Genomic DNA, 27,001 nt, shown 5'->3' with positions numbered 1-27,001 from the left:
ATGACAATGACATTTGTTCCTAAACCAAAAATTCAGGAAAAAATATAAACTGCTTCAGATTTGCACAAAGCAGACATGATTACTTACTCCCAAACCCCTACTGCAACCTTGTACTTCACTTCTCTAGGGGAAAGAAGACAGAAAAGGAAGAAAAGGAGGAAAACCATACACAGTTCAGCCATTGGCCGTGTTTTATTTGAACCATTATTTTCCTCATATTCTAACAGATCCTTTGTCTGAGCTAAAATACACAGCTGAATATTGCTAACTTTACTTATGGAAGCAGACACCCTTAAACCAACAAGATATGCCTGTCAGAAAAGCAGGATTTGGCCTTTGAAACAATCTATAAGAAATGTTTAATAGGAATGTCCAGAAAATATCCTGAAACAGTATTCTCCAAAATGTTCTTTTCTTCCTTTAAGCACAGTGCTCTCCCTCAACAAATTTGTAATATATGTTTGGCAGACTAGACTTGGGAAACATGGTTTCTATGGCTGGTTTTGCTGTTGTCCTGCTGAGAAACACAGGGCTGTCATTTCACTGCTCTGCACCTTAGTTTCCCCACTAGTAAAAAGCGGATCATTAAAATGATCCTTTATTCATATTAATCAGGACCATTTAAGTGCCTGAACTGAAGTCTGCATAAGCATTTGCTGAATCAGTATGAGGTAAGAGTGATCATGTGGTCATTTAACCCTTTTTATAGGTAGACTATGCTTCCTTGCACCAGGGCTTTCCATGCTGTTTCATCTCAGACTGCTTTCATTTGTTCTTGGTACTTGAGAAACCCAGCACCAAACCCTGAAGGACAAATACTCCAACAGAGCAACCTGGTGCGGTAGGAGAAAGAAGGGTTGTATATTTTCTTGGAACACAAAGGCATTGTAACGCTTTTTAATGGCATGACCCCAGATCACCAAAGTCTAATGAACTGATGAAGTGCAAGGGAAAAGAGAAGCATGGGTCCTTCCCAAGACTCTTTCCTTATCTGAACCCACATACAAGACTTCCCCCTTCACTTTCTGTTCCTCTGCTTACCTGCACATACAGAGTTACCATGTCTCCCTCCACCTTTGGGATTGTCCTTCCGCCTCTGAAGTTCCCTTCCCCGCTGTTTTGCACCACTCTTATCGCAGCTCTTAGCAAGACAGCACAGCTTTGAATCCCAGGTTCTTGAAGCACTCTGACATTGGGATTCTAGCTTGGGGGTGATGGAGAGGGTGTCAGTTTAAATAAGGCTGAGTGCTCATGACAATTGAAAGTAGTTCTGCGCTAAGTGGGGCTCTTTCTCATAATGCAATATGTCAGTGCTGACCACTGAAATGGGGGAAGGGAAAGGCTCTTGAGCAGTCTCTGTAAATAGGGTCTTGCCAAACCATTTGCAGGTTATAGTCAGCCAAACCTTGAGGGGCTTCACATAGGGTTTTTTAAAACCCAAACTCTCAAATGTCAACGGGGCCTCAAGCATCACATCTAATGTGAATTTGCCTCACTGAAAGTGAGAGTTGAGGGCCTCTGGATTTGGCTCTGTGCTGGCATATCACAACCACCACTTAGAGCTGACCACTTACTTGTGACAACGATGTGGAGTTGCTTCAGATGTGAGAAGGTGTGGGGAAAAATGTTTACTTTGCTTCCTGATTTAGAGAAAACCCATCATGTAAGAAGGAAGCTATCCGCAACAGTGAAGTATCCAAACCCACGTCTATTAATAGTCACTGGAACGTTTATGGAGTAGGGATTACTAAGAAGACAACTTGTATACTCCTCTAACAAGACTTTTAAAGTTAACTACTTTATCTTTAACTAAATAAAATAGTGATTGGGTTATCTGACCAATCAGTAAAAGGCCCACAAAAACATTCAACATGGGAGATACCTGAGAGTTGGTTCAGTTTAGTGGCTAGCTAATTTTTTTTTCCTCTTTCCCATTTGCCTGACCAGCTAAGGGCCAGAAGGCTGTGTTTCTTGAGTTTACCTCACCTGCCTTTTTATTTTTCCACTCATACTTCTTTTAGTGGCTTTTTGTTCCACCAGCAATGGACTAGCAAATGCCTCTAATGATCAAGAGGTGAGCAACCGAAAAGGAATCCCAATTACTGTGGCCAGAAAGCATGTTAGACACTTGAAAGTTCTTCCATTAACTAGATCCTCTAAGTCTTCACATTACATTGTGAAATTCTTCTCGGAAGGAGTTTCTATTCCACAGCCTGTTGGACAGAGGCTTCTGGATGAAGGAGCTAGCTGAAGCTTAAAAGGGGCAGTAGCAAGAAGTATATGCACATGCTCATAGTTACAAGCTGGGATGTGAAAAAGAAAATATCTGAAGGCATATTAGAAAGAAAATGGAAGACTTCTCATGAAAACCATGCACTCTCCTGAGAGTCTTTTCAACCACCCATGTTTTCCTGTAATTCTAAGATAAGAAAACGAACATCTGTACAGAAAACATGATGCTTGGAAATCCTGTTTCCACCGCGAACGCCACACTAGCAAATGCAGATCACAACTTCAAGATTTAGATATCTAGGTGCCCTTTTCAATGTCCATCAATAGATTTGTATACACACAACATTCAGGCATTCAATTTTCAGGATTTTGTCTAAAATTATTAAACAGAACATTACAGGTGCTGGTGGCTAAAATCAGAGCTGTCAAGTTAAATTTAACTCTGCAGGCGCTGATGGCAGAGTTACTTATTGCATAAGCTACAGATCCCTGCAACCTGGGCACTCAGTGCTCTAACAGAAGTCTCTACCTGAATAACTTTGCTCTGAATCATCAGCAATGAGGATTTCTTTTCATTGCACATACACCAGTCACCAATTACTACTTCCTGAACCATTACTACAGGTTTAACACCATGTCAACCTTAGCAAGTGATTTGTTGCAGTATGAGAGGATCACTAGATGGAGGAAGTTGCTTCTGAGTCCCTTTCTTTCCCTCTACTTGTAGTCCAGAGGTTTTTACTCTGGACTGTGTTTACTTTGGTATCTTGCACTGAATGTATGGGTCCTGAAGCTCTCCAAAGGGCCAGCTGTTGGTTTGGGCCTTGGTATCTCCACCTGGCTCCGGAATTCAGTTGGTGTGCATCTGAAGTGGGGCTCCTAGTTCAGTTTCCTCCAAAAGAAATCTGTTCTGCACACATCAAGCCACCATAAGGAAAATGGTGCAAACAGAGGGATTCATGTCAAATGTGCTTTACTTCTCTAAAGCAAAATACTTCAGTAGGTACAGCCTGCTATACAGTAAGATTTATTTAATGAACAGTGGCTTGCCTTCTGCCTTCCTACACCACTTCAACAAAATCTTTCCCCTTATTAATACCAGTAAGTTTAGCTTTCTCAGCCCCAGTTTCTAACCTCCATCATGCCATTTATGAAATGATCAGATCAGGAGACAACGAGAATGCAAGTGGGATGTGACTGTGTATAAATTGCTCTGTATTGGAAATCTCATCCCATTCTGTTATTTACTTCTCTCCAAGTAAGATAATTATATTTGTATAGGTAAAGGTATAGATATAGATTAGATGTTACATTACAAAGCCACAAGGGTTCCTGATCTTGTTAACATGATGGTTGTCATAGTTTGTTTTGTTTTGCATGAGCAAGAGCTCATTACTGAGAACCCTTGTCATTCACATTGACTTGTGTCTTCTTAATGGAGCATTTCTGAAATGAATCGCAGGACATACACATTTCAATTCAAATTGTACCTTGGAGTCTTGCTTCCACTGAAGTCAGTGGGGCTTCAGGACAAAGGAAGCTTTATAGCTTGTGTTTTTACAGGCACGCCCTAGTCTCTTGTTCAGTGTGCATTTAAAGAAGGCCGATAGTGATTTTCAAATCATTTTGCTTTCAGGCATTGCTTCAGCTGGTTTATTTGGCTACCTTCTGCACTAGGTTACTTGCACAGTTACACTCTCCTATGCTCAAAAGGTGTTACAGTTCTTAGTATTCCTTGCAGTGCAGTAGGACGCCCCGATGCAAATACACAAGCCTTACCCTGTCTCAGTTAGCAAGAATGGGTACAGTTTGCCATGCAGAAGAGGTGAACTAAAAACGAGTCTCACTGCTGGGGAGGGTAATAGCAGCACTGCTTTTGCATCAATCCCCTGCCAGGCAATCCATAGACTGACACTGATGCTTGCTCTGGAGGGAGTCACTTACCCTCCAAGCTAGAGGTAAGAAGCCAGATAAGCAGTAGCCTGTAAAAAGAGATTAAAAGAAGAGAGAAAACCAGGGGGAAAGATTAAGATAATTTACCCTCGTATGTTGTATCCATCATAAATCCCATTGTCAGTATCTATTGTTCAAGTACCTGACAAACTTCTGTTTCTATCCCCTCCATAAAAGCCTCCATCATATGGAAAGTTGTGTACCTTTCATGGTTTTATAATAAACTGGAAGTGAGTAACAGTGCGATATCAAAGGAAATAAAACTCCAGTTGCTGTTGCTGCTGGGGTTGCCTTCTGAATGTGGCTTATACAATATTTCATCTGTGCTGACACCTTTCACTCTCAATTATTTGGCTGCTGTCAAAACAAATCAATCATATTATAGCACTGTGTCTTCATGTTACCATTCCACTGCAAGTTAGCTGCATTAGCTTTGAAATATATGGAAGTATAAAATTTATCTCTATTATTTATTTAATACAACTTTCTCCCTTGTGAGTTATGTTGCAAACATAGCAAACCCAAATTATCTGATGTCAAATGTTGAATATATATAAATACCACTAAGAAATTTTAAAATAATGGCACTCATGGGAACATAAATGCATAAAGACACACTTGCTAAGTCTTACGCTTACAAGCAATTATATTCTTCTGACAAATAGAACAAATAGTATATGATTTTAATTTTGGTTGCAACTGGCCAAGGTGCTCATATTAGATAAATGTAATTTCATAAGATATAACTTCGAACTACCACTCCTGCTAAAGCAGAATAAAACAAAGACATAAAGAACTGATTTTGTTACCAGTAAAATGAACAGGGGAAAAATAAGCTGGGACTGAATACTTTTTTAAAGACGCTACAGTGCTGGGAGAGGACTTGATTTCCTTTACAGTTCACAAGCATTGATTTGGGAAAGGAAAAGCTAAATCTCAAAGAGAAAATTTGAAAGTGATTGCTCTGTTCATATTGCGAGACTTACGGTTTTCAGCAAACATGTAGAAAATTTTGTTTTGAAAGGTTTCATCCTTTAAAAAATAAACAAAATAAAAGAAACAACTTTCAGGTTGCCAATAAGTGCATTTCCTGAAAATGTACTACTATAATTTCCTTGCTTTTTAGACAGAGTTTGTGTCCTGTTACCACTGTATCTTCTAAAATATGGACCTCAAATATACTGGGAAAATTACAACAGGTTTATCACCTCCAGACATTTACCTCTTTTTCACTTATTACTGCTGATGTAACGGGAAGTCAGCTGCACACTACAAAATATATCAAAGAATATCTGGATTATGAATAACTTTAAAAAAACAAGCTGATAGAAAAAGGATGGACAGAAACAGCACTCGATGAGGAAAGGGACAAGAGACTGAAATGGGATCTGAGAAACAGAAAGGGAAAGATATTCAAAGATCAGATTATCTGAATCAAAAAAATCTGCATTGACTTGAATAGAATTAATCATGGAATGGAATGAGAAACTTGTCTTTATGCTGAAGATTTATTTTTAGCATTGCATGATTTATCGTAACAAAACACAACTAGGTGAAAGAAGAGTCTGTGAGGTATGTCAGACCTACAGTTGATTAAGTTTAATAGCAATATTCATGTTAAAACAAAAAAAGCAAAAAAACCTGTAGCAGCCAATTGTCTGAAAGCTCATATTGGTTTGGATCTCACTAACATTGATGGAAACTTCCAATCCTTCTTTAGGCTGGAAAAGGTCACTGCAGATCCCTAATAAGGAAAATTCACCTTATAGCAGCTACTGAAAAAGAGCCTGGCCTCTTTTAGGTCTATGAACCAGAACAAGACTCAAGAATTTAGGATATTTAGCAAAGATCTAGCCATGTCTGAGAAGCTCAAGGCATCTGATAGTAGTGATCTAAGCCACTTTGTAGGAAAGCATAGCACTAACTATCCACACATGCATTTACAGGTGGGGAGTTGCAGAACATGTGCATGAATCGTCTGCCATCACACGGGACACCTGGGGGGAGCGCAGAGCAGAACACGGGGCTCACGTCTGCGTTCTCTGCTATATTTGTCAGAGCAACAGGCTTGTAAAAACGAAGCGGTCAAGGAACGAAAGCGGCTTCAGGGATCAGCGGCAAAATGAGACTGAGGCCTGCGGATCTCCATAAGTACAGATTTCTACCCAAAGGACATAACATTGCATAGAGGTCTGGGATGAGAAAAACCAAGGAAATTTCACTTTCATCGCTTCTGATGTTACTAGACAGGTTCTGTTCCCATTTCTAGAGCAATCTCAGTGACAGATAGAATTTCTGTCTTAAGAAAAAAAAAAGAGGGGGGGAGGTAAATGCTGTAAAATGTTTCAATTAAGATTTTAATAAGAAAGTCATAAGATATCTTCAGAAATTTCCATGACAATTAGGAACAAAAAAAAAAAAAAAAAAAGAAGAAGAAGAGGAGATCTCCATAAAAAGATGTGTGGTTCAGAACCACATTGACTTTAAAAAAAACGTTCATTTGAAAAATTGGCTCCCAGGCAGTTATCTTGTATGTTCCATGCATTCAGAATTCACACTATTAAAAACACCTGGAAACCCAGTTGGTCAATAAAGACTTTGTTGCTTTTGTGAGTCCTTAAATATATATGTGCCTGATTACAATCTCACTGGTCTATGAGGAACACAAGTTTGTATTCAGAGAGTTTTTAAAACATGAATCATAGGGATTTTATTAATACAAACACCATGGAGAAACAAAGGAAATTAAACCACAAAGACTATAAATGTCTGACTTAAGTCCACTAAGGGAAGGAAATTAAGAGTGAAGGCTGCAAATCCATCCTGGTAATCCTTCTACAACTCACTCTGCTGCAGTAAATAGTCTTGGATCAGCATATGACAGCATATGAGTCCCATATGCATATACCATATAGATGTACATATCTATTTGTATGTGATCTAGATGTCCCTATCTATTTGCATGTGACCAGTGTATGTAACATACACGCTGCAATGCAGAGGTGGGGAATAGAGTGAAAAACACTAGCTGGGATTTTCACTTGCATTTGCAATTTCTTGGCTTTTATAGGATTACAGTAAGTTAAATGCTTAACATTATTGGAATGTGTTTTCTCTACATTAATTTAAATTGTCACGGTCTAAATTCAAGAATATTAAAGACTCCTGGAAACAGGTGCAAAGATATACTTTAAAAGCAGCATTAAAATGCATCCATGTTCTGGTTGACAGAAATTTCGTTTATAATCCTGCGCACAGCATATTCCTGCCAGGAGCAGTATTGGTCTAAGTCAGGGCTAAATAAAGGGGTACATTCCCAGAAAAGCCCAGGTCTTCTATACTAGGCAATCCTTAACTCCTAGCCCTCGTGGTCATGTCTGCTAGAGGGTAGTTAACCAGAGGTTTTTGGTCGGAAGCTTTGTGGAGGTGTAAACTACTTGTGTCTTTCCCATCTGCTTCTTGGCATACAAGTCTGGAAACTTAGACTCTGCCAAAACTTGGCCCACAATGTTTAAGTAGGTGTGAACACTTCGATTTCAGAATTAATTTGATCTACATCACATCATTACTCCTCACTGATGTTGTTCCATAACCCTCAGCAGTGAAAAAAATATGCATGTCTGAGGTCTATCCTGGGTGTAAGTCAACAACAGAGCACACAAGCATTAAGACTACTGCATTTTAATGCCTCTGACGGTAGGCCTTTAACTTATGGGGCACAAAATCCAAACAACAAATAGCTAACACACTGGGAGTGATCAATAAACAACTAGTAACTAATAAAGCCCTGAACCTTTCACATTCCCCCTGTGAAGGCAGCAATTTGCCACTAAACAAGATGAGCAATTAACATGGGGCCACAGCATTCCCACAGGAGAAGCCTTGTGTGGTGGGGAAAAACAAACAAACAAAACCACAACCAACCAGCCCAGGAAGGTTCTTTCTGTGCTGCCTTCGGAAAAGCAGTTTTTGCCCTTTCTCCCAAAGCACGTTAGGTCTCCCAAACAGCACATTTCTTGGGAGACCAGACAGTAACACAAAACCTTCTATTAATATCCACCCTATCTTTAGGGATCTCTGCGTACGACTTCAGTTCCCCTACAACACGGTTTGCCTGGGATACAGCTGTTAGCCTAAGGAAACCTGCTGTGGTGGCTGCTAATCCATAGGTGCTCCGTGCACACCATTGAGTGCTTCAGTGCACAAATTTCTCGTATTTCTTTCCACGCACTAAAGTAGTGAGGTTCATCTTAGGGGGTGGCTGAGCCCTTCTTTGTGTAAGTGAACCCTTCACAGAGGCTCCATTATGTGCAGCATTTATACAGCGATAAGGGAGGTATATTTGGTTTGAGGGCTTCATGGAAATTGCTAGCGAGTGCAGTTCCTTTTCTTGGTTCTTGTCATTCTTGTTCTAGTTATGTTAGTACACTGCAGAAGTACCTGGGAATAAACTATTCCTCTAAGTGAAACATCATTTTGATTATTACTGACATTGGTGCTCATTAAAATACATAAGTGAAACACTGCCTTTCTGTAGAGTCTGAAAGCTATTTCATGTTACTTGAAGGGGAATACAAATGAATAGGGACTGCATCACTTTAGTAAAAAGGGGAAAATGTTCTAAAATACTGGAATTTGGACTCCAGATCAGTAAGCAATTGAGGCTTGTAGTTTACTTTTCTGTCTCTTTTTTGTTTTTCATCTCTCTGATTCCCGATTTTTAAGGTATGTGTACATGAGAGAACGGAGACAGAGCATGTTTACTTTATTTGTTGCACAATTAATGACACAGATGAAACAAGGTCTAATAAATGTAAACAATACTTTTTTTTTTCCTTTTTGTTAACATTGTCTTTACCCAACATTCATTTGACTGATCTCCACATCAAAAAGCCTCTTTATTTTTTTTTTTTACCATCAACTGTCTGTTTTTACCCATATCAGTACATTTTAATGGCTGTCTCCTAACTCTCAAGATGCTTAATACATTTCCCCTTCCATTGTGTTGCAGCTAAAATATGACCTGCTGCTGTTTAAATAATAAATTTAATAAGCCATGCAAGGCTTCCTTTCAGCACTGAAGCCTTTCGCTAACGATTTGGGGGGTTAGTTTGTTCTTATTTCTTTCAGAACTCTAATAATGAGAAACTCTGGTCTGGAAATAAATTATTGACATCCACTTTAGGAACCATACAATGTGTAGTGGAAAGGAAATACATAAAGTTTCAGTGCCATGAGGCCAGAATCTCCAACTTGTTGATTTCTTTCAAGGTTCAAGTGTCATTCAAGCTTCTTGTCGGTGGAGATATCTAAAATACTGTTGTGCCAGGGCCATGTGATGTAACGTATTTGGGCTAACCCTTTGCAGAGGGACTACCAAATTGTTATCCATGGTGCGTGAGTGGCCAGCAGTGAGCTGGTGGGTAACACCATGCGAATTTCTTCTCATTTCAACCATGTATGCTACACTGAATCAACAGTTAAAATACATTAACTTTTTAGTCAAAACTGCTTTAGCTGTGATGGAAAAGTGAAGGAAATAGAGAGGACAGTCCTTAGCTACTCTTCAGCACTGGAATACCTACCCATTTCTCAGTGATTTCAACATTAAATTAATGGGGTTAAACATTATAGTAATAAAACAAGACAGAACAAACTCGGCCCACCAAAAAGGTATCTTTCTGTTCAGATATACAGAAATATTACATTGAGACATAAAAATCAGATAGGCTTAAGGAGATTATGTGTTTCCATGAATATCGGCTCGCAGGCATTCCTGAAGACTCTGAGATTAAGCAACTTCTAGTCCTGTGCAGAGACACTTGAGGATAAATGCAATCCAAAAAAAAAGAACACACTCCCCAAAAAACCTAGAGACACCTGACCTGGCAAAAGAGATACAGAAACTGAAACTGTTCAGCACAGAGAAAAAATTCTTGAAGACAGAATGCTGAATATTGACAAAAAACAGTTTGGATCATAAAAGGAAAGCTGGCAGAGTGTTTTCTGCATTAAGTCATTAAGGACAGGCCAAGAAGCAACAGACTAATAGCAACGATAGGCAGCACACTGTCCTGTAGGGCACCTACCTCACTTCTTCCCTTCTCACAATTTTACCATTGCTACTGTGGCAACTCCAAATTTTTTGCTGGTTAGAAAAGCATTGGCCGTGTTCCAGTTGTAATTCTAAGAAATGGTGATGGAAAAACTGGTGGGTACATTTCTTGGGACAACAGCTTTCTTGGATGGTTTTGTCTTCAGTGCTTTCAGTGGCTCACAGTAAAAAGTTATGGTTGTTGATTTTATCACTTTCTTCAAAGAACTGTTGGTGGAAAGCCAAAGTTCCATAGGTGATTCTGTGTTATATTCAGGGATTTCTGTTTGCTCTAAAGCAGATGGCTCTGTTTTGACACCAATCCTCTGGCATCTCCTTGTGCCTATGAAATTTGCTTAATGGGAGCCAGGTAAAACATATTTTTATAAGTTTCACAGCAAGAATTTACACATTCACCTTCCTTCTGTTCACACACACCTGACTTATTTGTTCAGGGAACAGATATGGCATAGCAGTGTGTATGGCAAATGACAAAATGTAACAAACAGAATATAGTCAAGTACATATCAAGAAAAGTAGCTTTAAAAGAGGCTAAGTCTAAACCTCGTTTCACTTACAGCAACAAAATTCCTATTGACCTAGTGGTAGATCAGGACCATATAGCAACTGAATGATTGAACACAAATAGGTTTGAAAAAAAAGTCGTATTTATAAGTAACTGACAACTGAAGAATAGGTAATTTCACTGAATAAGTTACACTGTGTGAGTAATTTCCATATCATTAATCACTCCATTTTACCCACCTTGAATTTTTAAAGAAACTCCTCTTTTCTTGTTTTAAATAGTTAGCCTATCTCCTCTATGTTTCCTATCACTGAATGTTGTTTTCTCTGTCCACAAGCAAAGTTATTCATTGTTTTATCCCATCACCCTGAGTTCTCACACTTACCACCTTGAACCACACCTGAAAGTCCCTGAGAAGAAAATCAGTTGAACGCATATGTGGATCACACAAAATGTAGTGGGATTACTCCCTTAATCAATGTTTAGTATGCATTCAAGTATTCTGTTTGTTCAGAACTTTTCTGAATTCAAATATTATTCAAAAAGTCTTCAGAGTGTCTTTTGAGTTACCTCGCTGGGGTAGTTTGTGATGAATAGGTTTAGAAGTTTACTGATGAGAGAAGAAGACAGAAGTCCGAGATCACAGGAGCTGTGGACATATATGCTTGACTGTGCTGGGAATTCAGGGACAGAGGATGTGACAACAACAGGAGTAATAAGATAAGTTAGAAAATAGCATGAAAACACGTCCCCCAGCTGTCTAGGCTGACCATACCACAGTGAGACTTATAGAGATGGAGGTTGCTGAATACGGGCTGATTTCACCCAAAGGGTGGGAATTACCAAAACTGTGTCGAAGCATTGGTTTCTATGACTATACCTACAAAAGTGCTGGCTACAAACCAGTACACATATTCCATGATTATCTTTCAAATAACCACCACCAAAAAACCAAAACAAAACAAAAAACACACAAACAACAAGAACAACAAAACCACACACAGGGATCAGAAATCAATCAGGTTCAATGGAACTGATGATACCACACAGCTAAAGACGTTCTCTCTAGAAACTCTCATTCGACTCTTACTTTCACTCATACAGCATTGGGCAGTAAGCTATATAGGAAGCAGTAGAAGCTTACAGTTGTGATTCAGGGCTCTTAAGAGCTATCTTGACCAAGTTACTTCATTTCCTTGTGTATCGGTTTCACTTCCAAATAATGAGGACAGTGGCACTTGCTTAGAGGATCAGGAGGGAAGGGCAGAGACGACAAACACCAACACAACTAAGTGAATTCATGGGTTCTGTTCCTTTCATCTACTTTATAGAAGATGTGATTACGTCCATAGACAAGGAACTGCACCTGATGCTCCAGCAAGTCCCTATTTGATTCCATGCTCCTATTTACCAGTAAAGATTACAGAGGAAACCTTTTCATCCGGTAAGGTCATTGCTTGCAAAATTTATTGGCAGCGGAGTTACGTGTTTTCGCCAGCAATTAGACACCCATGGCTAATCCAAAAACCAAAGGTTGCTTGGCTTAATCCCTACCCTCCAGCTTTGCAACATGGGGTGAATAAATGACGTAAGAACTGCACGAGCTTATATTTATTTATAATACTACATACCCAGCAACTATAACCTGAAGCACTCCAGGGTGGAAGGATACATTTTTATAATGCCTGTTTCTTCATTAAGATTTCATCACCCACCTACGCTAAAAAGCCACTTCCCCTTCACTTTGTTATATCTGCTTTTACCCGCTCCTGTTCCTGCATTATTTTTTTAATCTCCAGTTCCCTACTTTACATGCACTCTCAAATTTTAAACAAGTAAAATTTGTGCATTAGTGTGTCCTTTTCATCTATGATTTATGAATGACAGGTTCTTTGGTGCAGCTTAATGGTATGAGAGAGACATTATTTTAAACATTAAAGTGAAAACCATTTACAACTATGATAAGAGAGGTCTGTTGACATTAAACTTTAAAACATGCACAAGGTAAAGGCAAGTAGCTGCTCCAACAGGTGAGAGTACTATGCATGTGGTTTGTAAGGGAGTTTGTTCAACACAAGCTGTCTCTTCCTGTTCTCTGTTTCACAACCTGTAGGATTTGGTGCTTCAAACAATTCATCTGGTAATCAACAGACACCAGAGTTTAATAACTAAAACTAGGGTACAGTGCAGAGTGTTAATTTTTAAAAATTACCCTTCCATTCAAGGAAAACTTTTCCTGCCATTTCCATCAGGTAGAAATAAAAATAAATAAATACATAAATTGAAAGAGCTAAAGCTTTATTTTGATACTTCCTGCTCACACCTTCATCACTTTCACACTGGACAATCCCTTCTTTACCACCCTATTCCATTAAAGCTGTGCAATTCTCTTGTAAGATTTGGCTAATACTTATCTTGCTATACTTGGTTCAGTTCTGTTCAGCTTTCTGACTGCTTTCTGAGAAGCAATCAACATAATAGGAGTAGTAAATAAATACATTTGTATTTTATATTGTGTGTTTGGATTTATTACTCTTTCTAGCCGTGTTAAACACGTTGATTGAACAGCAGAGAATACTACTGAAGAACAGGGATCTTACAGAACTGCTTTTCAGTCTGATTTTAAGTCACAGGAAGAATGCAGCAGATATCTGCGAGCAGAACTGTTGCAAACACGGTACATCTCAGACAACAGGAAGGATACATAGAGAGATTCACTTTTTGCTGGTGATTTGGGAGTCATATGACTTCCTCAACAGCTCCGATAAGGATGGCAGAACCTTATTTATAAAGCAGACATCCCACAGCAAGAACAAGAATGCATATCTGGGGCACTAATGGAAGCTGAGAAAACTCTAATTTTAAAATAAAAGCCTTTTTAAGTGATTTTCATGCAATACTGTGGTTTTAGGTTCCCCCATTCATTCAAGTACCCTAATCAGCAGTGGTGAAACAGAATACTTGTCTTCATACTGTTGTTTGAAATTTTAAAGTGAACTGTGAGCAGGGAACACTGATCACTGATGACAGAAAAGCCTAATGAATCATTAGAGTACTATACATTACTGACCCATAGAATCTCAGACCCAACCTCCAATCTGTTCTAAAAAAATGCAAATATCCTTTAAGTATCTCTCAACTATTCAAAAACAATCCAAGTGTTAACTTTCAATATGCATCAAGAGCAACATTTCATTGGAAACAGAGATCACTCAGTTTAAAAGAGAGAGATAAAATAAAACAAACAGGCAAAAGAACCTGTTAGAAAAAAAAAGCTAAACGTGGCTTACCTTGTAGATTTTGCAATGGCAAAGTCATGATGCCTCCTGCTGCAGCTGCTGCTACCAGCCCTTGGATGTTGGTGAGATTCGCTGTAGGTAGAGTTAGGACGAGCCCTTGTTGGCCCCCCAGCTGCCCAGCCATGTTGAAAGGAATAAGGATGGGCTGATTGAGGGCTGGAGTGCCTCCCGGCATCACCCCCGCTACTGCTGAGGCCAACTGTTGGGCTGTCAGTAATGGCTGTAACAAAACACAGACAGCAAGCCCATTTTACTGTGCATAGCTTGGTATTACACACTTGTGACTCTTCTGGCGTGGGATCCTTTTGTGTTCCATCATGGACATGCACTGCTCCCAATATCTTAAAGCATACATTTTCACCAACACAGAAAATTTTGACAAACTAGACAAGCTGAAGTTGTAAGCCTTACCGTCATGCAGCATTGCAGCAACCCCAGGTGAATCAAGATTGGAATATTTGTTACACGTGCACTGAAGATAATTTATGAACACAAGAAGGCCCAAGCTGAGTCAGCCTACAACTACCTAACTGCCAACACTTCCCAGATTTTCCCAGTTGTATACTGATCGCTAAAAGCTGAAAACACTGCAGCAGCAGTTACCAGAAGCTATGTGGACAAACACTGTCCTGGGAAGTGGAGGATCTTCTCAGAGTATGGCTGAACTTGGATAAAACTGTGAAGTGACATAGGAAATCTTTTAAAAAGTTCTACAGTGCCATACTATCATGCCTACATTTTGCTCTAAAGAAAAGAAATAGCTGGCATAAAAGATAATGAAATGCCCTTACTAATGCAGGAGCTATGTGTGACAGGCAGAACTATCAGAGCCAATAAGGCTGCATTAAAATTCCACATGCTTTTTAATATTAAATTATGACATGTATTTAAAAAATAACTTGTATAAGGAATTCAAATATTTTAACCTCCTACATACTCAAATCTACACACAAAAATCTTATCTTAACAAAGAAATAACTTTTAAGACATATACACAATACATACATGCTCCTTTTTTATAACACTAAATGAAACCAAACATTACACAGATCAAAGATGATGAATCGCAGTTATTTACTTTTCATCAAATTTCACATCTCAGTTAGTCAAAAGGAAAGATACTGACCTGAGGCCCAACAGGGAATGCAGGATGGGACTGACTGGGTTGGTGCTGGTCTGCTGGGCTCGTGTCAGGCAGCACCGTGTTTCCTCTGGCCTCTGAAATCCAAAGAGCAGATTGACTTTAATATTAAGCCCGGGGACCGGCACATTACCTTCTACTCTGATGTCACATAACATCAAGCTGAAAATGATATGTTAAAGTGCTTTATCAATAACTTAAGCACTCAAATCACTTATCAGCTGCATAAATTATGCTAACATTCATTCAGACCAGCCAGCTCATTCAGGGAGCTACAAAAATCTGACAGCAGTGAAACTGAAGCTATCATCAACCCAGCTAATGTGGGTTGCATTATACATCAATTTACATACAGAACATGAGCACTCCGCGTGTGTGGGAACTGCATTTTTTACGCTTAGGCGAGCATCAGCCATTCTAATTTCTGAAAGCAAAAATTATCTGAAAAACAATCAAGTCACATCTACTTTGCATCTTAATAAAGTATTTTCTTTTGTCAGTTACTGAGGCAGCGAAGGCTGGATTATATGCAATAAAAAGGCATTATGAAAACTGAAAACAGGTATGCACCCAAATGACAGCTTGTTTTATAAATTGCATGTGGGGGGCGAGCAAAATTTTCTAAACCCAAGGATTTCCAGCATTTATTGAGATGATCCATATCCAACAATTGAACTATATGCTGGGCACTAATGACTCTCTGAGCACAGAACACAGTCCAGCCCTACTGGATTTCACTGAAGTCTCAAAACAGATTTGAAAAGGAGAAAGAAAAACGTCCTATCCATTGGAAGAAAGTACCAAGATGTTTTCAAAACTATGTCCCAACCCTCCATTTCCTCTGGGTGAAGGACTCGCATTGATTCACAAACTTTTTCAGGCACGATGAGGCCCACATTTATCTTTGAAGCTGAAAGAATGACAACAAGTATCAAAAGTAGCTGCAAGAGCACTGTGGTCTCTTAAAAAGAAAATCCTGGCAACGGCATCAGGTTTCCCGGCTGGTACAAAAGCTTCTGTTCTGCTATTTTTTCTGATACGCAGCTAAAACACTGTTCTAAGTAAACCTTAAGGAGATGCTCTTCTCCAGCGTTTGTCCCATGGATAGCTAGTGCAAGACAATTCAAAACCGGTTTATTGGCACAGCCTGGTGCAGCAAAGAAAAAGGAAATGATTCTGTCATACTTATAAATTTTAAAGAGGGTATTATCAGCTCATTTAAAACAAATTCTTCTATATATTCTCCAAGGGGACAGACTTATAAATAATGGAAATGTGGGGGAAAAAAATACTTCAGCACATTAAGGTACAAATAAAATTGACTGCTACGTATTATTCAATTGACTTCTATCTCTACAGCAAGGTGTCAATCAAAACAGCATTTTAGAATGGGATTAAACAATAAAAGTGCAGAGTTATTATGCAGAAATCTGAAAACCTGATTAATCTGTAATATTTTTGTGTGGTCTCAAAAAGTCAGAAATGGATGTTGCTTTGGGAATACTTACAAATGGTCTGTTGAAATATCTGATTTGGAACTAATAAAAACATGTAGACTTGCTGACATTTTATAAAGTGAGTTCTATAAAAATATGTTTGGCATTTTAATGACCACTTTCATTTCATAATGAGAATAGGTGACCTACTATAATCAGTGAGGACTCCCAACAATTGCTTAATAACACGCAAAAAGAGACCCAGTCACTAAATTTTTTATGTGCAATTTACTCATCCGAGTTACTTGAAAAAAAGAAATGTAACTAGATATGCGAGATTCAGTGAAAACTCTTTCTTTCAAATGCATTATAATCATAGCACTGCTGCCATCCCTAAGACCAAAGATACGTTTTCTTCAGTAGGGATTCCTCCTACACAAAACAAAGTGCTATGTTACTAAACACAATTTTACCTTTGGTAATTTCCACATACTGTTACAGTGGGGTTTTTTAAATCTCCTCATCACCGCTGTATGTATAAAGTTATATTAGATCAAAGGCTCAATACCAACGAACATATCAGTCCCCATCAAGATCAAATCTTATAAATCAATTTTGTTTATGCAATTTTAAGGGCTTAGAATTTTGTCTGTGTGTGTGATTTAATTAATATTAAAACAAGCTCCTGAAAATCTGTCATTAAATTGTCCTATGAAAGCCTTGGGAGAAGAACAAAACTGGAGTAAAATATTGACTAGAATTATGTTTTATTGCAACTACAATAGCTTGAGCTCTCAGAAAATAACTAAGAAGTTCTGAATATATATGCCTATGCTTTCCACAGTGCAACTATCCTAAGAACCACTGTCTTCTGTTATCTGTACCCTAAGGATTTTGCAACATTTCGTCTCACAAGCTGTATGTAGTACAAGGGGGTTATACGGGACCATAAAGCAAAAATTAAATACACTTATTTCCTTTTGCATTGCACTGATTGGAATCACTTAGGATTGCATTCCTTTCATACGGTCACTCACTGCAGATGATGTATCTTTTTATTTCAGTGCTCAAATCCTCTGCCTGCTTCTTCTAGCTCCATTTCCATATGATGCAGGCATCTCAGCAAAGCAGCACATACATGTGCATGAATGCGGTCTTACATAGCACTCTATATGAAATTATGCCCACTCTGTTCTCAGACCAAAATTCTCACATTCCCTCTCGTGCTCCTTCTAATCTACCTGCTGTGCAGCCACTCATGAGTCGAGATTTTTTTCAAAATGCACAGGAAAATCTGCCTGCTGGGCTGGCAGTAAATACAGCAAAGCGAGGATTTGGGGGTTAAGTTCTGTTGCATCACACAGGGTGACAGCATTTGTTCCTTACTGTACACAATCTTCAGCCAGACACGTAGGTCAAAGCTCCTCGAAAGGCAAAGCAGAGCACAAAACACGGGCAGAAGGCTACTTTTCCTTTTCTGCTGTATAATGTTGACCGTGTGGATTCCCTGATTTCAGGGGATCTGAGGAGTCAGGAGAGCTCTGTGTCACAGCTACTATTTCTGATTCACAGTCTCATTGCTACTAACTTGTAAAAATACCTTCATTAAAACCATTGCCCTAAACCGGCAGTGCACAAACCCCTGCATTGTTTTCACCGTCTGTTTTACCACCTCTATTTAGGAGTTCATTAGTTCCAGATGCTGGAATGACCTCTGCAGGTAAATTATTCCCCTGTCCAAATTCCAGTCGTCACTAATAAAAATGGCCTGTGAAAATTTAGCCTAGATTTTCCACTTGTCCAGATCCAGGCCATCACCTCCTGTTAGGTTTTTCTCCAACGCTGCTCAGCTTTCTACCACCAAGGGGCACAGTGGCGAGGAACCAGGACTCACAGCATTCCCTATGGAGCTGGGCAGCTACCAGCAGCATCTTCTCTCTTCACTATGACTATACTCTCAATGACACCTCCAATTGCTGCTGCTCATGGGGCAGGAAGCAGGCAGCAACAGGGCACCTACTCTGGACAGAGAAGGAATTCTCCATCACACTGTCTGCCCAAGCAGGTTGCTGAGACTTCTCTCATTTATAAGCGACCGCTGCCATCGCAGCCTAAGTCAATGAGTTTGCTCAGTAGTACCGTATGAACAGACAGGAGTGCCACTGCCATGGTATGGCCATGACTGTAGACAAGGCTTTAATATTTAATAAGCAGTATTCATCATGTGTGATTCATCATAAATTAATTATAAATTATATAATACATACACTCACCTCTCATCCCACCAAGGGGCTGGGAGGGCATGACACAATAAAAAATTGAAGCACACTGTAAACATTGTAAAATAACCCTCTCAAAATAAAATATTATTTAAAATAAAGCTAAGTAAAACAAAGGCAACCTTCTTCTCCCCTTATCAAAAAGCAGGGGGAGGGGAAATTCCCCAAACCAAGCGAAAAACCTTGTTGAACAATATCTGGTTTGAAAACAAGAAAAACACAAGAGAAACACTGGAAGGAAAAAAAAAATCCACATCACAAGGCCTCTGAGCCACATACAAAATTATTATATAACTATAAATGCACTAGTTATAAACAGGCTTTCCACAGTTTACTTCCTTTTTGTTTCTTACACACCTTCAGAAACGCAACAGATAATTCAGTCCTAAATGCCTTTATCTCCCAGTGTCCCACAAAGGATGGAACGCTCTAATCCCCACTTTGCAAATGAGCAACTCATGGACAGAAGGACTCAGATCCAGATTCTCAAGTCAGCAAGATTTATGCAGCTGGATCTCCCCAGCTGGAGTGACGCTGTTCAGGAAAGCACGAGTCAAAACACAAAAGGGCTCTGTGACTCCTTGGCTACTCCAGGGCTGCCAGCAGCTCTGTGCTCCCCAGCACCCACACTCGGATGCGCCACCCGTCCCAGCCCTTGTCTCACACCAGCTCAGACGCCTGCGGGGAACCTGCAGCTGACTGGCACGTGTGTCTACACCGAAGCAGATTACGGGATATAGGACGGAGTGCATTAAACATACACATCCAGCTCTGTCCTGGATGTCCCAGCTCATCTGCAGATGTGTGCTTGTGGCTGCTCTGAGGCGTGCGGCACATGGGGGTCTCCTCTCCAACTCTGCACCAAAACTCACTCAAAGCCAGTGCTCAAACCAAAGCACAGGACTGGCCTCAGCAGATGATCTGGATATAAATAAGTCCCTCATGGTCTTCAAGAATTAATTCAGTGCCTATCGCATCTGTATCAGAACCCAGGAGTTGCTGGCCCACCTCTCTTCAGTACTCAATGCTTTTGAAAAAACAAGCAGGATCAAATTTAATAATACTATCAGTAATCAAAAGAATACATAAATCCTTCCAAGATGCTCATTTAAGCAAATATTTTAAACAAGTCAACATTAATAAAAGAATACAGCATTTCAAGCAATTTATTAAAATCCTTAGATACAGTTCCACAATATGACATTTAATTACTTGTATTTATCTCTCAGTAACTGTAACAATAAGAAATCAAGACTAGACATTTTTTTCTTACTCATTGAGTGAACTCACATTAAAGATACAGCTTTAAGAATGAAATCATCAAAGTGAAAATGTTGCCTGTGAGAAAAAAAGTGTCTTAGATTTTTTAAACTAATAAGCTCACAGTCTAAGCATATAATACAGCTGCATTTAGATCATAAGCCATATTACCAGAAGAAAAAAGATAACATTTTTAAATAAAGTAAATAGACCGACTGACAATATTCAAATTATTGGGTATGGTGTGTGAAAGTCCATCATCTCTAATTAAAGTAACTCAGCTCTTCATTAAATGAACCCTTAATTGTCAGCAATTATACCAGGAGCAATCTTGCTGAACAAAATTTAATAGCTGAAAGAAAAAGATGCAGCTGATAATGAAAAAAATGTTACATACCCTCCAAACAATCCTCAGTCTGCCATGATAAACCATATTGTTGTTCTTAATTTCACTGCTTTCATTTTCCTGCTCCCTCAGATGTTGGACATGAGGTAGGAAAGCTTTCCAAATCATCTAATTTTAAAACCTTAGTAATCAGATTGCTACACAGAATTTCACAAACATATCTAAATTTTACAATACTTGCAGGAGAAAAAATTGAGATTTTATGCTGAATCCATTTTACAACAGTATTATCCTACAGTTATCAGAGGGGATATTCCTGTTAGCTCAGCAAAGAAAATCAGGCTCAGAAACTAAATAAGAATAATGAATCACCCACTGAAAGGTATGAATTTAAGCTTGGACTTCTCATATTTAATTTAAGTAGTCAGATAGTTGTCTTCTTCCAGTCCATTACCAAGATGTGGCATACAATTCACTTATCTGGATTGTATAAAACTTCTCTAAGTATCAGGTTACACCACAGATCGTTAAGCAATTCATCTTTTCCTGTTGACCTCTACTTCAGATTCTAAGCTTTTATTTTGAGGTGATTTCAGCCTCACAAAGAAAACCAAGCATGCAGAGATCTGGGTGCATGCAGAATTACCACCAGTACCTGTTCACTCTGAAACCTAACAATGTTGCAATGTCAATATCATTACTTTACTGTTCGATCATTTTAGCACAACATACAAGTACCATGCTTATCTTCCACAGCATCAGATTGTCTCAACTTACAGAACTCTCACTCCTAATTTTCCCCTACAAAAACCTTCTAGTTTACCTTTGAAAATGTTTGTGGTGTGATAAGGAAATGACATATTGATCTACCATATTGACATATATGTCAATGCAATATCCTGTACAGAAAAGCTAAAATCCTGCATATAAAATAGATTGAATTAGACAGCAGAATGCATATAGCAGATTTGCTTTACTGACTGTATCATTCAGTACTTAAGTAAAATCCCTCAGTTTTACACTTATCTAAAACTGCCATACAGTTGCTACTGCAAAGCCACCAAAATCACTGCAAAGCTCAAAATCATTCTGCCAGCAGAGCACAAAATCTTGTCTTTCCCTGGTCCCTGGGGATATTTTCTCCTAAAGGGTCTTCTGCAAGACACATAAGGTAGCCAAAATCACTGTGCTCATTACCCATAAGCACAGAGTCTGGCTTGTATTTACACACCTGCATCTTTCTGCATCAGGACTGATAACATTAAAACTCCATGACTGTTTACAATGAAAATCAGGTTATTAAAGTGATTCATATTAGAGAACTTCTCCTGGGCAAGCAGCAGTTGTATTTACTACCAAACAAAAAAACTACCATACCGAGGCACAAAAATCACAGATAATGCAAAAACCAATCTCCCACAATTGTCTTAAATTTTCTTATTTCCCATCTTTATTTTTGCTCCTCTTTCATTGTTCTTGTCTTTTCCTCTTTCTCTTTTCCCCAAGTGAGATTTTTTTTCTTACTGGTGCCTATATGAATATTCTTCCACTTCAGATACTTCATGTGAGAAAAGAAGCGTCACTACTGCAGAAAATGTGAAGGGATATAATTGCAAAAGTGTGTTCTTTATTCAAAATAGACTTATTCTACTTTTCTTCACCCCCTAAGTACAGTGCATAAAAATCCCTTGTTAATGGTACATACATTTTTTATGAATTAGACCCTTCATATTGAGAGTTCTAGTTTCTTTTATACTGTACGCATTAGCACAAATATAATCACATTAAGGTCACAAAGACCCTATCAGCTTTCCCTGAATTCATACAACATTTCATACTCACTGTTTGCTGTTAGTGCCAGTGAATGCAACGATGATAAAGGTTACTTACCAGAAGATGGACAGTGGAATGCATTATTATTTCATGTTGGGCAGCTGATCCCTAGCTAAGAAGGGCAGGAGGCTTCTCTAAATTAAACTTTCCTTTCTTTCCATCCCTGGAAGCTTACTAAATGCCAAAGAGTGAGCACATTAAAGAACATCTATTTTGGGACAACCTCTACAGCTTGCCATCTTTATAGCTAACTAAGATTTCTTTATGATTTTTACAGCGTTTATCTATGCATGCAGAGGACAAGCTTTCCAGAAAAACCCCAACTTCCTGATGCTCACCCTCCCTATCTGATTCCTATACCCTCCCCAAAATAAGTTAGACTATGATGATATCTTATAGTCATATACATTGCTGTTTGCCTGGAGAATCTTGCACAATTTACATATTATGGGCTTGGCTGCTGGCACTCCGGGCTACTGAAAGTCAGGCAAAACGTGAACAGCATCTGGTATAGAGTAATTCAGGCTTCTGGGTGGAACAAAGGGGTCGCATGTCTGACATCTTTTGCTCTTTAGAAGTTACATTGATAAACTTATTTACAAAGGATAAGGCACAGGTAGGTGGCTGATACCAGAAATCTAACTCACAGTTTTGAGACCTTCCAAGGACTGGAAAGAAAAAAACCATAACATGGAGAGGGGATGAACACAGTGTCCTACCAGTCCTATGAGAGCTTGTTTAGAAATTCAAATCATCTCTTTTGGTGAGGGGGGAATATCCAGTTAAGGGAGGAAGCATTCAGTTAAACCCAGTAAAAGCACCTGGCACTTAGATCTTCAGCAAAGCCAGCATATAGCAAAATGCACCCCACAATATATGTAAACTCCTACTGGAGCATCCTGATCAGCAAGTGTCGTCAGGCCACAGTGGTTTATCGCTCCTGCTACTGAGTTCACTGTCTGTTTTCAGCCCTGTGGTGTCTTTAACAATTTCACACTCTCTGCTGTGGTCTTTACACAGCCCTGTGGGGCAGCTCCATCAAGTGTCTCATTACAGGTTGTTCAGCTGTTCAGACTTTATTGAGACTCTTGAAAGAGCCATCCCACAGAGCAGCATACTGTAGGAGTCCAGTCGACATCCAGGAGGAAACCTTAGCAGTGGCAGCAACTTTGTATGCAGGAGACAATGCTCCCAGATCAGACTAAATCACAAAACTGGCAAGTCTACATTATAAACCTATTTAGCTGCACATGTACCTTCAGAAATTCCTAGCTACAAAAATTCAACAGCCCTCCCCCTTCAAAAGCAGCCTGTGCCATTTGATATCTGCAGCAAGTTCTCGTGATGTGGCTCAGCAGGGTGAGCCATTATTTCAAATGAAAGTGTTGGCTGGGAGCTGCAGAAACTCGTGGTATGCATGCGTCCTGATCTTGTAAATCCTAAACGGAATTAACTTCTGCTTCTTTATTATTGCCTGAAATCAATTGTAGTGACTATTTACAAGGAGCTTGTGCTAGGAGTTCCTAAATGCTTTATATTTATCTGTTTTTAAAGAGCATTCAGCCTACCAGCCAGATCTTGCAAGCTATGTCAAGACTGACCGTCACTAAACCAAGTTTAAAACAGCATGGGCTTTTGGGTCCTGCACCACACACAACGTCATTCCCTCCCTCCTCCGTAGACCAAAAGCTAAAAATCTGTTAAAAAAAAAAAAAAAAAGCAAACCACACCAAAACAAACCTGAAGAACTAGTAGTCAGCATTATCATCCTGTCTGTCTCGTGAATTTGAGCAGCTATTTTCCAGACAATGATAGTATAGCACTCTTCAGCAACCACTAAAATGGTCTTTCACACATTAAAAATACCCTAAAACAGAACTGCAGGGCAATGACCAAGTGGTTTACCTCCTGTAATATGTTGATCTTGCCTTTATGTGAGTCAGACGCCCACCAGATTTCACATGTATTGGATTAGTTCTTTAGGAAAGGTTAAGAATATACCAGAGGTTAAAGAAGCTTTACACGTAAGAGACATATATCCAGGACAGTCATACTGCACGAAAGATCTCCTGGTTAGCAACGCCTTGTCATGGCAAGACCTCTCTGTAACAACATGCTGTGCAGGAAGGAAAAACGCAAAAAGAAGCCACACGACTCAGCTTCGCCAAAATACCAAGTGGCAGGCAACTTACTTCAAAGAGTGAAAGAGGGCACTGTGATTCATCCTAACAGGATTAAATTATACGGAATATACAAACTGTTTCCAATCCATGAAAATGCTTGTGTTCATCTAGATACGTATGCCTCTCTCTATATAGATACATATTTTAAAACAAATTAGTTCCCTACATCCCTTTCATCTTTATATTATTGTTCTGTTTATTTTTTCAGCATTACTGTAATTGAAAAATATCTACTGGTAAAAGATGCTATTAATTTAAGTGCATTCATAGTGTGTTATGTCACTAATAGACTTAGGTAACATTATTCTTTTATCCTTTTTACAAAGCATTATTTTATTGTCCTCTCATTTCTAAGATTTTACTTCCACTTAAAGTCAAGTAGAGTGAGGGCTTTGCAGAATTCTATTATATTATTGTCCTGTCATTATTCTAACTCCATTACACAACAACACAAAACCAGCATCAGCTTCCATTTGTCATATTATTTATTTTGAGGATTATGTCAGATCTCAGACTATGTGTACGTGCCTACTAAACATAATTTAGAGTTGGGCAAAATGTAATCGCTGATTCCTTCTAAAAATGTTTGTAAAGAAAACATTTTTTAATTATTCTGTACTTTCGTAAGAGCTTTGTTATCTGATTTTGACCACTGCAACACTTTAGAAGAATCCAGCTATATTTACAAAGAAAAAAAGCCAATGTCTAGAGATGCAAACAGACAAACAGATTCGAACTTCTTTGTCCATACTCACAGCTGAGCTGAGAGAAGCTGGTCCTGCTGTGGGAGCCGCACAGCTGTGCTCACGAGGTGCTCCATCCATGCACACTGTGTGCATCCTCAGCACAGCTGTGTTGCTTCTAGGCAGAAGCTGTCTTGTGTCTGGCCACAGTGGAACACAGAGGACCTGGAGCAAAGAAGACCCTGGGCCCACCTTTCCTATGAGTCTGATCTTTTGGCAGACAACAAATGGTTCAGCACATCTGATGTTCTTTATGGAGGTGGATTGCCATGGCCTTCTTAATATCTTCTTTTAAGTGTTCTCGGTTTTGAGGATATGCAAAAGAGCCTGGGTTGGTTTGAAATAGCCAACACTTCCACCATCCATCTCCTATGGCTACCATAAAGGAAAGGCGGCTCAGGTACTAATCTGACAAAAGCAAGGTTTAGGCTCAATGCCAAAACATCAAAGAACTCCTATAAGACCTCTACCAGCTCCTTTCATCTCACACACAAAGAGCGTTGTTGGACCCTCAGAGCTCAGAAAGTTCTGGACCAAAGAGGCATGTTGATTAGAGGGGCTGCATCAGCAGGTATTGCCAGCATCCCAATTCCTCCAGTCTCAGACTTGTTCTCATCTGACACTACACTCTCTTCATGGCAAACACATGTATTGGACATGGTGCAGTGTTTGCGCAATTGGGCTCTGGAGTTGCCCCTCCTCCTCATTGAAGGAATCTGCACTCAGATATCTGGGATAACTTCTTCTTGTCTTTGGGACAAAGCCACTGCATGTCTCCGTTGCATACTCACATCGGCACAAAAAGCTCGTACTCTCATCACCTCGCCTCTCTTTAACTCTCTGCACATACTGGCTACTGAAGGACTGCTGAAGGAAGCAAGATTGGCTGACTACTGAGTATATAATCTCAAGCTGGCTTCTGGTCACAATCAGTCAACCCATTAACCATCACTCAGGTTGCTCACTTTGCCATTCTGTAGGGCTTGTTGATTATTCAGATGATAACACACTAAGTAGGTTTCACTCAGCAAAAGATGACTGGGTTCAAACCTTGATCTGGATTGAAAACACACTAAAAAAAACCCAAGCAAAAGCCCAAAACCAACCTACCATGTTCTCAGTTAAAATAGTATTTTTAAAGAGCTTCCAGGGAAAATCCAGCCTTTTACCATAATACATACGATAGCTGTACACAGAAAACAGGATGCAATAGGTTTTATTTCAGTCATTGTGAAGCACACCACTTGAGTTAGTGTACATCACACATGTATTATTATAATAGCATTGTTTTTACTTAATGTTATTCTAATGACTTTCCTCCAAAGAGCATTTGTGGACACCACAATTCCCTAAATGGTAACAATGGATAAACATCAGCTTGAGAAATGCAAGTCTATATTATTTATGAAGCTGCAATTCTCCTGTAAATAACCCAGTTGTTAAAATGATATGTATCTGTGTAATTGAGTCTTCTGTATACAAATAAATAAGGCTTTATTGCAATGTCAGAAGTTAACAGACCAGTCAATAAAATCAATAACTCACTTTTTCTTGCTTATATATCTAACTTTTCTCCACCTTTCCTATGTCCTCTGTTTGTTCTGGTTACATATTAACACTCTGAAGGATATATAGCTCTTATGATATTGTTTAGTAAATGGTGGTCTAAGGAAAAG

General features: G+C 39.1%; 1 protein-coding gene across 1 annotated transcript in view; it reads right to left on the bottom strand.

The window, feature by feature from the left end:
* The window catches only part of POU6F2 (POU class 6 homeobox 2), a gene marked incomplete at its 3' end in the record, with an annotated part of 307,595 nt that overhangs the window by 161,762 nt on the left and 118,832 nt on the right, over nt 1-27,001 (bottom strand). The window contains exons 3-4 of the mRNA XM_080340115.1: nt 15,231-15,322; nt 14,096-14,324 (exon numbers count right to left, since the gene is read on the bottom strand). Of these exons, the coding sequence (XP_080196241.1) occupies nt 14,096-14,324; nt 15,231-15,322 (321 nt within the window). The remainder of the gene's footprint in view (nt 1-14,095; nt 14,325-15,230; nt 15,323-27,001) is intronic.

The sequence above is a fragment of the Nesoenas mayeri genome, assembly GCF_963082525.1.
Source record: "Nesoenas mayeri genome assembly, chromosome: 2".
Lineage (NCBI taxonomy): Eukaryota > Metazoa > Chordata > Aves > Columbiformes > Columbidae > Nesoenas > Nesoenas mayeri.
The sequence above is the reverse complement of the archived record's forward strand: the minus strand, read 5'-3'. Positions and strand labels throughout refer to the sequence as shown.